Raw genomic sequence first — 12,262 nt, forward strand, 5'->3', positions numbered from 1 at the left:
CCGGCAGAAAAGGGCTTTTCCCCACCCCTGGTATCCACAGATTTTATTGCTTTAAAAATATTAACCGAAACAAAAGCAATCATACTAAGAACTAAGTTCATGCTAAGAACAACAGTTTGACAATGAATATTTTTATTCACAGTTATTTAAATCAAATGCATAATACATATACTGTTATCACTTCCGCGATGCATATGCCTGATTATTACACCTTGAAAGGCAATTCGTTTTGGGGCATCATACTTCTTCCACGAGTAGTGTTCGGCGACAATAATATGGAAGTCCTTTATTAAGGACCTGATCTTCTTTCCTCAAGGGGGAGATAAATCTTAGGAATGACGCCCATTACATCACATACTTAGGAGGCTTCCGCCCCTTGCAGGTTTACAAAAGGAACTTTACTGGTCCGTGTAAAATTAGTTTCAAATCTTCAAGAACTGATGACATGGGATGGTACATTGTTATATCCACCATCAACAAACCAAATAATTTGTCTTTAACCCAAGTATTTATTTCGAAAATATAGCAGTAGACCCATCAGGCATAAAATAAAAATTAAACTTTCAAGTGCCTCCCCTCCCCATGACAAATTCTCGAAAAGCCCTTAAAATAAACATCTAGCAAAATACAATTGTCAAAGATTGGAATTTAGCTAACAGTGTTCTTGCTTCTCCATCTAAATCTAAGTGGGGCGGGCTACCGCTTTTGTGTTTTGACCCCACCCCACCCCCCCCCAACCCCCCAATTTGTTTTTCTGTGCCCCTCTTTATTTTCTTGTATTCTATTACATTTTTCAGAACCCATCTCCACTATTTTCAAATGCACCATTTTTTTTACACTGAAAAAAAACCTGATCAGTCTGCACAGTCAGTCCTATACTAGTATCTGTTTGTATGTTTGATACACACAATAAAACATATATTTTATTTGAGGAATGAAAACATTTTATTTTTAGCATTTCAGCAATCTCCAACTCAAAAAACATTTATTTGATGCCAAATTTGTCATTTGATCAAAACGGTTATTCTGTCTTTTGTGTCCACTGACTCTCGTCTGATATTTTGTAGTTTTAATTGGTTGTAACTGATGATTTTTAATTTCTGTCATTTGTTTATTCAGCAATTCCTAATAAAATATTAGAAACTCTTCTTTTTGGGGGGGGGGGGGGGGGGGGGGGATATCACTGCTTATAAAAACAACGGAAGTGGTAGTGTTCATAATTAAAATCATTTAACTTGGGTGCCAAATAATATATACACCACCTTTACAAAAACAAAATTATTATCAGCTGGCAATATCAATGTGATCAATTTTTTCGAGGAAGATGAAAATAAAAAACATTAAAAAATGTTATCCCACATTAGGATGGGGATCACTTTTAAAATCTTTATTATTATTCAGATAACTTGAAATGTTTATTAAAATAATATTAAAACTTTTATCGGTTTAGCAAAACAAACGCCCGTTGATGTCAGACTGACAATATATTCGGTTCAACTAACGGTACATAAAAGATGAGTCAGCTTGTACATTGTACCAACTGTTTTTTTTGTACCAGATACTGAGGGGCAAAATAAGGGGTATGTCTGTTAACAAAGTTGACCAACAACGATATACGGTAACCAAGCTTCCCCATTTAAAACCAAAAACAAATTGGGGTGGGGGAGTAGCCGCCCTGCTTTAATTTTCACACAGCGAGAACACTATGACACAAATTTACATAAATTAGCTGTTTTAGAAACAGACTGTTATCAACAGGCATCAGTTTCTGTTATGATGTATTATTGTTTCATATTTAAAAACTTTGTGAATACTCACGCTCTTGGTCTTTGATAAAGTTTGTCTTTCTTTGGCTTCTCTTTCTTTCTTTGCAAGTTCTGCTTTGCCTAAAACAAACAAATATAAAATATTATCATCCAAAAAATAAAAAACAATCTGAAGAAATAATGAACAGCATTCCTGTTGAATAACTGTAGTAGAAACTACAGTCCATCCCATAGGGAACGTCTTTTTTTCATATTAAAGCCGCACACCCTAGTTCCATCCAGCTAAAATAAATTATAATTTGGTTAATCTACAAACCTGTAACACACTTAGATCACGTTTTTATCAAATGGAGTGAAAAAGCAGGTTTTATATCGATAAATAAATACCATGGGAATCCCCATGTCCCAATTGCTTGAAATAATTTTGAAAGTTAGTATTCTGATGTCACCGGTAGATGTCGAAGCACAACAATGCCTACGTCACAACAAATTTCACAGACTTGGGGTGCGTTCCTTTCACCTCTCCTGGACATGTTCCAACTGTTCTGTCCTGGTTGTATCCCCTCTCCAGATATCGTAAGACTTAGCAAAATTATTGGTTTTAAGGGTTTGTAACGTTTTGTATTGAGACACTTACTTGTCTGAACTTTATTGTTACTGAAAATGTTCACGAACTGTGAAGAAAAATCTCACAAATGAACAACAACAAATCGGATGTTGATTGCGCGAACCGAGCACGAGAAAACAAACCGAACCAAAATGATAACGGTCACATGGTATACCAACGTCTGTGACATTGAAATGGAAATATCCCCTCTAAAAATAGATTAGACCTTGTCTGCTCAACGGTTTTTTCTCAGAGGACGTGCCATTTTATGAAATACGAAAAATGCATTTTGTGGTATTACAAAAACCAGGATTACCAGGATTACCAAAAAACACTTCAGGTGAATGGAAATGTATATTCTAAATAATAAACGGCAAGTAAAGTGCAATTTTATTTGTGAAAAAATGGGTTTAATAGCGAAAAACAACGCCGTAATGGTTAACAACTAGCCGTAACTAGGGCGTGTCCCTTTAAGGAATTTACTACAAGTTATTTATTTCTGAGCCGATTGTTTTCTAAAATGCACACAAAAATATTTAGTGGGTTTTTTTGTGATTTCAAATAACACTTTTAATTTTCTTCTTACGTCAAATCAAACTGAAATTATTTATGAAAAAAAAAAAAATTGTAGGAGGATGGGATGGACTATAGGTACATGTGAATGCTAGTTTTTGCATGAAAATAATGATTATTTAATAAACTCAATGATCAATAATAATTTAAATTAACATTTTTTTGGTCTGTTTTTGAACAACTTACTTCCTGGATTCCTAGAGAAGCCAAAAACTCAGCATTGTCATGCACATTCTTCAATCTCAGTTTTTCATATGATAAGATTTCATCCTAAAATAAATTAAAAAAAAAAAGAAAGTTACAAATTAATCTATGAAAAATGGAAATGCATACATGTATGTAAATCTGGTTATACTTCGGAAAATATTCATGAATTTTTAATTTTAAGCTATGGAAGATACTGTGTACTTGAAGTTCAATCATTGCAAGTATCCTAAACCAAGAATACTGCATACGAGGGCGTGGCTGCTGGACTTCAGACTGCATCAATGTCAAGGCAATAAACGTTATGCCTAATTAATATACATAAACCCAATATAAGCACACCCAAAATAAGTACAAACATCCCGAGCGAAACATTTTCCCCAACCCAAAGCCATTGAAATTAAAACTAACTCGAAATGTATTTCCAACCCCTACAACTGAGAAAATGTCCAAGGCAAAAAAACATGCCACTGAAAACAAAACTATCCAAGACAAAAAAGTGCTGTAGAGAATTAAAAACATATTTTAAATGCATTGCCAATTGCTGTCGGCAATTGCAGGGGTTGCATTTCTGAATATTGACAACTCTCTAGCAGCAGGAAACCAATCTACGATTGTTGACAGTGAAGAGGGAAAAAGTTCCATTTCTCAAGTGTTAACAACATTTGTGCCTTCCAAAATACGATCCGACACCAAATACGCAAAATTACAATTTTCTTTCTAAAAATAGGAATTTCAAACTAGACAATCGTAATAGTATAATCTATGCTTTAAATTCGTAATGATTTTGCCAAATTGGTAATGGTTGGCATCTCTGTAAAATTACCTTCCTCTGAAAAGAGAAAAATTCATGTTATGTCCAAATTAGTGAGATCTAAAGTCCTGGTCTGAAAAGTTCTGAGCGAAACTACAAAGGATGTATAGTACATTGTTAACAGTTTGTATGTATTAAGTACACTATACTTTATATGCTTATAGGTTACATTTGAACGAAATACACAATCTATTTCTACAGGCATCAAAGTGTCTAGGTATTCTCTGCTGATAAAAACTGACAAAGCTGGCTGTCATACTGTCACCAGGTATCTCCAATTTATTAAAAGGGATAACTCCAACAGACATGGTGTCAACTTCAGGGACGAGGCTTCATCCTTTGCCAATGTTAACCATCGTAGCTCAGACAAGCATTCTGGGACAGGTACGTATAATAACAAAACACACACAAAAACTTAATAATAATAATAATATACAGACTAACTTCCTCAGGCTCTGTGTGTGATTCATTACTTGACGGAACAGCCAGTGATGATACTTTGCAAGGGAACGCATTCTTAGATAACAAGGAGCTTGTATCCAGACTGTTATCTTTGAAACTGAAAAAGAAAAAAAAGAAACAAATATGTATATATTTTTTTTTTAAATGGGTTGGATATTTATAATTATTTTGAATTGGGATGAAAGATTTTGGGGGGAAAGTTCAAGTTAGATGCCAACTGTTTTATATAATTTAAAACATAACAGATAATAGAAATCTTCCTAAAGTTCTTTTAAAGGTAGGGTCAACTCAAACAAGAGCCTTATGTGTTGGAAAGATGTATACCCGGACCACCAACACATACTGACACTTTAACAAATGAAAAACGTGCAATTTTAGAGTTAATAAAAAAACATGATTATTCCTGCTAACTGTGGGCAGCCATTTTGTTTTGTTTTTGTGACGTCCGGTGGTATAGCTTGGGGCGAAGTGACATCAGCTCCGTCCATCTCCTCAAAGCACAGTGTAAACAAACGTGCTAATTTACAACAAGGCGCTTCTCTTTCATCAACTGGACTTATAAAACAACATAAATGACTTGATAGTATAATAAACTATTTAACTAAATATATTTCAGGTTGCATCAATAGAACGAAATGGAGTTACAGTATTTTCGTTTTTTTAAAAATCCAAAGAAAAAATGCATATTATTAGTTCTATTGGTAGGGAACGTTCAAGCAAAAACGACCACTTACGATACCCAAGTGATACTTTTCTTTCCTTTGGTACGACGTAATTGATCAGTTTTGTGGTTTTAGATGGGAAAGTCTACTTAATCAAGGGTTTTACAGAATTACTTACAGTAATAAAGCAGGACGGTCCATTACGATTTGAGGTTATCGCACAATAACCTGTGATCTTAACAAAAGAGGCACGTCTTTTTAGTGTGTCTAGACACAGTGTCTGGGGACCATCTAAATATACACCTGCCAATCAGGAACCACAGGTACAGGCCACGGAAAGAAAATACCAATTAACCAAGAAAACACTCCGACTATTATTTCAGTACGTGGGTTAATTTATGTACAAAACAAAATAGTTATTTCAACACTTTGACAATGGTAGTTTATTTTGTATTGAAAAATAAATCACATATACACGTTGCTGTGTTATTGGGATGGATATTATTACAGAACATTGCGATGTATCCGCAAAAATCAGGTATGTTTTGTTTTTTCAGTTCGAAGACTAATTCCTGATGTGACACGTTAGGTATTACATAACCACCAGCTCGCCAGAGGGCGTATTCATTGGATGGTACAAAATGGCTGCGCCCGTTATATATAATAGCTGTCACATTTAACTGTTTTATTAATTAACTATACGATTATACTTGTTGATATTAAGTGTTACTTCCCGCGAACAGACAACTGGACTCGGTGAAGTGGTTTAGTAGGGTTCTTTATTCCGGAGAATATAGCTATGTAGTCGAATAAACCCTTTAGCTGTGGGCTTTAGGGCGGTAACACCAAAAACTGTCAAAACGTCAATTATTCCAGTGTAAGATTAAAGCAGATGAGTGCGTGGCCTGTGCAGCTCGTGACAGGTAAAGGAATGTCAGGTGAGTTACAATGAATAGCCACCAACTGGGTCAAACACAGCTGGCCAGTCTATTGGTTGATCGTCACTGTCCCTGGTCAGAGGTCAGATGTAAAGACAGGTAAATACATGTCCCTACAGCTCCTAGCCAAAGGTTTAGGTGCATGTGCGTTGTGCATAATAAAATCATTAAAACAATAAAACCCACATGGTTACATAAGCAATAATGTGCATTATATATAGTTGAATATGCATACCAGGCCAAATGCCTTAATTGTCCCTTCCTTTAAGCAGGAAACATTTTGTTTTTAAAATTTTGATTAGAGACAGTTGTCGATCAGTTTAAAATTGAGTGGCAATTACTAGTATTTAACATTGTTGAATTGTGTAGCAATCTCTGTAATTTGCTTAGCAAATCACAATGTGATACTGAACAAAATGTTCCTTGTTAACCTCATGAATAACGGTATATTAATTATTGTTTTTAATCTAACGTCACACTTAACACATTTTATTTATAGTTACACGTATGACATCAGACTTATGGTTAAAGAGCCACAGAGATGGGAGGAAACCTGCTGTCGCCACTTCAAGGGCACTCTTTCTGATTAGTTGCAAGGAATCGTATATACATTTATGCACAATCCTATAGTACCCATAGTACAACAGTCTTTGTCACACCAGCTCTGGAGCACTGGCTGGAACAAGAAACAGACCAATGTGCCCACGGATGGGGACTGATTTGAGATCAATCATGCACCAACCAAGCGATTTACAACTGGGCTACGTTCCACTCTTAAACGTTTTGTGTGAAGATTACCTCTCGTTGAATGTATGCATGTGCACTCAAACTATATGTATTACATCCTCATAGTCCAACACAGGAAAGATATCTGGCAGGTCCCTTCCATGAATACTGATATAAAGAGGGAACCTCATACTGATCCTAAAACTATCCCTAAATCTACATAGTGACTCTAACCCTAAAGTTTGAAGTAGGGTGGGAGGACCAGACAGATATTTTTGTCTGGAAGAGAACACAAGATTTGTTTTGTCAATGCTAAATTACAAACTGGTAAGAGCACTCAATGATAGTTTATCATATAAAAATGGCTAAATCTGATGCATGAAAATAATCATAAATATGTGGATGACAGAGCTTTCCATACAATAAGGAAGGAAATGTTTTATTTAACGATGCACTCAACACATTTTATTTACGGTTATATGGTGTCAGGCATATGGTCAAGGACCACACAGGTATTGAGAGAGGAAACCCACTGTCGCCACTTCATGGGCTACTCGTTTTGATTAGCATTAAGGGATCTTTTAAATGCACCATCCCACAAACAGGATAGTCAATACCACGGCCGTTGTTACATTTTACACCAGTTGTGGAGCACTGGCTGGAACAAAAAATAGCCCAATGGGTCCACCGACGGGGATCGATCCTAGACCGACCGCGCATCATGCGAACTCTTTACCACTGGGCTACATCCCGCCCCTCCATATGATAAAACTTCTAACCGAGTAATCAGTGAATCACTACGAGAACACTTTCTTGGAGAAGGTTGATCTTGCAAAACTGAATCTTTGGAATGTAACTCTGTTCGGTTGCCGCCATGTTCAATAAATTGTCTTTTTCCACTTGCTCCATTCACAGAACCAACATTTTCTTTGTGGTCCTCCTTTCCTGCACTTCTCTTGCTTGAATAACGGGATTCTTCTGTTGTGACCTGAATGAAAATAAATTTAAATAAAAATCTTAAGTTAAGTTAAAAATGTTAGTTTTGTTTTGTTTAACAGAGCACATACTGATTTCTTAATCATCTACTATTGGATGTCAAACATTTGATAATTCTGACATAATTTAAATACTCATAAGAGGAAACCCTAACATATTTTAACTAGCAGCAACAAATCTTTTATATGCACTTTCCCACAGGATAGCACATACCACAGCCCTTGGTATACCAGTCGTGGTGCACTGGCTGGAATGAGAAATCTCCCAATGGGCCCACTAATGGGGATCAATCCTAGACCAAATGTAAATTAAGCAAGCGTTATATAGCACTAGGCTATATACATACATGTACACTAATATATGAAATCATATATAGATTATATATATATATATATATATATATATATATATATATATATATATATATTTATCATATATATCTTACATTTTCAGTGCAATCAAAGTATGTGATATTTTTAAGATCACATACTTTAAGAATTTGATAACTTTGCAAATTAGATGTAAATTAATCAAGGTCACGGCACTACGTTTATTGACATTTAAGCAAACGTACTTGTGTGACACTCCGTAATTGACGTATGCATTCATAGTCATCAAATAAAAACATTGCAATAGCAATTTGACACTGAAAGCTGTCCAGCATTCAGAAAACAAAAAAAAGTTAAGCCCTAGTTTGTTTTGATGTAAGGACATCCAAAAAGACGACATTTCCATTCAAAAATACTCCGCGCCACATATTCTTGCGTCATTTGAATATCTAGTAATGGCGGACTGGAATTAAAGTTGTGTGTACAGTTTACAAAAACAAGTTGTATTAAGCTTGAGATTATATGATAAAGAGATTATTACCCTTGTGTATTTCGGTATCGTCAATATTATATATTAGGAATAAAAATAATGTATTATGCTCGCCAGAGGCTTGCATAATACAATTTTTATTCCTAATATATGATATTGACGATACCAAAAAACACTCTGGTAATAACCTCCCTCCCACCCCCCCTCCCTCTCTCTCTCTCTACAGAATTTTTTGGTGAGCAAAAATAGCAACCCAGGGCTAGCCCTGATATATATATATACACACACACGTGTATATATATATATACATGTATATATATATCATAAATTCAAATATACTTGTGTCGCAGGAATAAACCACCTCATATATATCATATATATAATATATGCTTTAGTTCAAGCATGCATTCGAGGTTAATCTTAATGAACTACATATATATGCTTGTGTCACAGGAACAAACCACCTCGGTGGATTCATTCAACTGATTGTTTTTTTCTCATTCCAACCAGTGTATTACAACTGGTCAAAGGCTGTGGTATGTGTTTTCCTGCCTGTAGAAAAGTGCATGTATAGTGGGTTTCCTCTGAATTACCAAATGTTTGACATCCAATAGCCGCTGATTAATTAATCAATATCATGATATGCTCTAGTGGTGTTGTAAAACAAAATAAACTTTTAACAAACTTTAAAGTTTAATGTGTGCCTTGCTGCTTGCACTAGGGCAAACTGGTGATGTGTTGGGGGTGAACCGAGGTATTTGTGGTACGAAATCAGATATTTGTGGGGAGAAACGAGATATTTGTGGTACGAACCAAGATATTTAAGTGTCTAATCAAGATATTTGAGTGGCGGATCCACTGTCACGTACACGGTACAGTACTGGGGAAAAAGATCAGGCATTCGTGGAGCATTGGCTGGGATGAGAAATAGACCAATAAACCCACTGACGGGGCTCTATCATAGTTCACAAAGGTAAACGTCTACGGTTTGGGATTTTTCACATGCAATAAATTAATATTAAAGGAGAGGACAATTAAGTCATTTGGCCTGGTATGCATATTCAACGATATATAATGCACATTATTGCTTAATATCAACACGTATAAAGGTATAGTTAATTAATAAAATGGTTAAATGTGACTATTATATATAACGGGCGCAGCCATTTTGTACTATCTCAGTGAGTACGCCCTCTGGCTAGCTGGTGGTTACGTAATACTTCACGCGTCACGTCAGGAATGAGCCTTAGAACTTGAGAAACACAATCTACCTGGTTTTTGCGGGATGATAAATAGTCATACATTGCAATGTTCTGTAATAATACACATCCCAGTAAGCCAACAGTAAGTATATCCAGCACTATATACATTATTTTTCAATGCAAAATAAAATATCATTGTCAAAGTGGCTACACAACAAGTCGAAACAATTAACAATGTGTTGCCCATGCATTAACCTAGGTACTGAAATGATACACAGAGTGTTTTCTTAGTTAATTGGTCTATGCTGTTAGTTGCTTCTACCTTTGATTCCTGATTGGCAGGTGTGTATTTGATTGGTAACCAGACGAGCCAATTAATTGACACTGTCTAGACACAAAAATACATACCGGTATTGTGGAATATTACCTGTCGCCCCTAAAATTGTAATGGACATGGTTTATTACTGTAAATGTAGACTTTTCCATCTAAAACCACAGAACTGACCAATTACGCAGTCCCAAAGAAAATTAAATTATCACTTGGGTATCGTGGGTTGTCGTTTTTGCTCCAACGTAGCATATCAATAGGTGTAATAGTGTACATTTTTCCTTTGGATTATTAAACAGAGAAAAACACTATAACCCCATTTTGTTCCGTTAATGCAACTTGAATTGAAATATATTTAGTTAAATAGTTTATTATATTATTATGTCATTTATGCTGTTTTACAAGTCAGGTTGATCAAAGAGAAGCGCCTTGTCGAAAATTACTGCTTTTGTTTACACTGTACAACAGGAGATGGTCAGGAGCTGACGTCACTTCGCCCCAAGCTATCCCACCGGACGTCACAAAAACAAAACAAAATGGCTGCCCCCAGTTAGCAGGAATAATCATGGTTTTTTATTAACTCTAAAATTACGCGTTTTTCATTTGCTAAAGTGTCAATATGTGTTGGTGGTCCGGGTATGCATCTTTCCAACACATAAGGCTCTTGTTGGAGTTGACCCTACCTTTAATAATCGAGTAAACATGTCAATCGCGAAGAATCATTTTAAAATAGGATAACTCACAGTCGAGTTGGTAACTAATACCCCAGTTATTCTCGTCGAACTTCGCCTTGTAATAGGCGGCATATTATTATTAAACGGTTTTTTTTATTTTTAACAAAACTTTGCTGTTAAAAAAATGTAAACAACAGAAGACTTAAGATTTCCCGGGTAATTTACACTAAACTGATTCTGATAAATAATACGCTTATTACATTAAGCATACAAACTGGTTATGAGGTGGTTTGTACTGAAATAGTTTGGAGGCAGTGAAGCAACTCCTTCTCTCATTAGCGACCAAGTAAAGTGGTAATACTAATAAAATGCTCAACTATCAGTCAAAATTATTATTTTATATAGGTATGTGATAACGCTAAATTTTGTAGAACTCTTTGCAATGGTGTCCTATTTTAAATACAGTAAATTATTTGTATCAACTATATTTATAAACTAACATTCTGTTTCTTTATGTCAAACCATAGTCCGTCCCACAGAAAAGCGTTTTTTTATGCTATGGAATTTACTACAAATTATTTATTTCTGAACCGATTGATTTGTAAGTGGTACAATTTTATTTATTTATTATTATTATCTCCAAAACGCCTTTACTTGTCTTCTTACGTCAAACCACACTAAAATTATTTACAAATTGATTGAATAAGTCTACAATGTATAATATGTTCTCTCTTTTTTTTTAAATAGTAGGCCTACCCAGGTTAGGGATTTGAACGACACCCCACCCCAACCCTATCCCCCGCACAGGCTAAAACAATGCATTATTAGGTTATAAGCTATCAGGTGCGTGTTCAGGACAACATTGTTTTAGTTTCATTTGAGCTGAATTTCACTAACTAGGGGCCTATAACCTAGCCCATTTACGAAAGCCATCGATAGAACATTATTCAAAATATACCCACATAGAATAAGATGGTGATTTTCAACTTCACTATAAAATGATGTTTTGTCTGAAAAAAACCCAACCCCAAAACAAAACAACATTTTTTTTAAAAACCGTATATGCCTATTTGATTTAATATTGATTACAATGTCATTAGTAGAGAAATAGTCAATGACCAAGGACATATCCTTGGGGAACACCTGTATGTATATGACCTCTGTTGGATTCACATCCCAGGCGCACGTGTGTGTGTGGGGGGGGGGGGGGGGGGTCGGGTCGAAACCCCTCCCCGCTTAAAGAGACATTCCTGAGTTTGCTGCAATTTTTAAGATGTTATCGACTAACAGAGACTTTTTAACGATTGTAATTACATATCAAATATATTTTTCTGCATAATATATTAGTGGCTATATATTAAACGTGTTTCTGATCGTTCTAATATTTGTACTAGGTTAAATTTCATTTTATTTCCTAAAATATATTTTATCGTACGTACGAAATTATTTGAAGACAAAATCCAGTTTGGGCTTCTTACAAATATTAAGACG

The 12,262-nt window shown here is 35.3% G+C and overlaps 1 protein-coding gene across 1 annotated transcript in view; it reads right to left on the reverse strand.

Moving 5' to 3' along the window:
- The window catches only part of LOC121382215 (WD repeat-containing protein 76-like), a 48,201-nt gene extending 37,223 nt beyond the window's left edge, over positions 1-10,978 (reverse strand). The window contains exons 1-5 of the mRNA XM_041511741.1: positions 10,841-10,978; positions 7,532-7,740; positions 4,409-4,523; positions 3,133-3,216; positions 1,819-1,886 (exon numbers count right to left, since the gene is read on the reverse strand). Coding sequence (XP_041367675.1) covers positions 1,819-1,886; positions 3,133-3,216; positions 4,409-4,523; positions 7,532-7,740; positions 10,841-10,903 — 539 coding nt within the window. The 5' untranslated portion in view covers positions 10,904-10,978. The remainder of the gene's footprint in view (positions 1-1,818; positions 1,887-3,132; positions 3,217-4,408; positions 4,524-7,531; positions 7,741-10,840) is intronic.
- Positions 10,979-12,262: the final 1,284 nt, after the last annotated feature.

The sequence above is a fragment of the Gigantopelta aegis genome, chromosome 9 (assembly GCF_016097555.1).
Source record: "Gigantopelta aegis isolate Gae_Host chromosome 9, Gae_host_genome, whole genome shotgun sequence".
Lineage (NCBI taxonomy): Eukaryota > Metazoa > Mollusca > Gastropoda > Neomphalida > Peltospiridae > Gigantopelta > Gigantopelta aegis.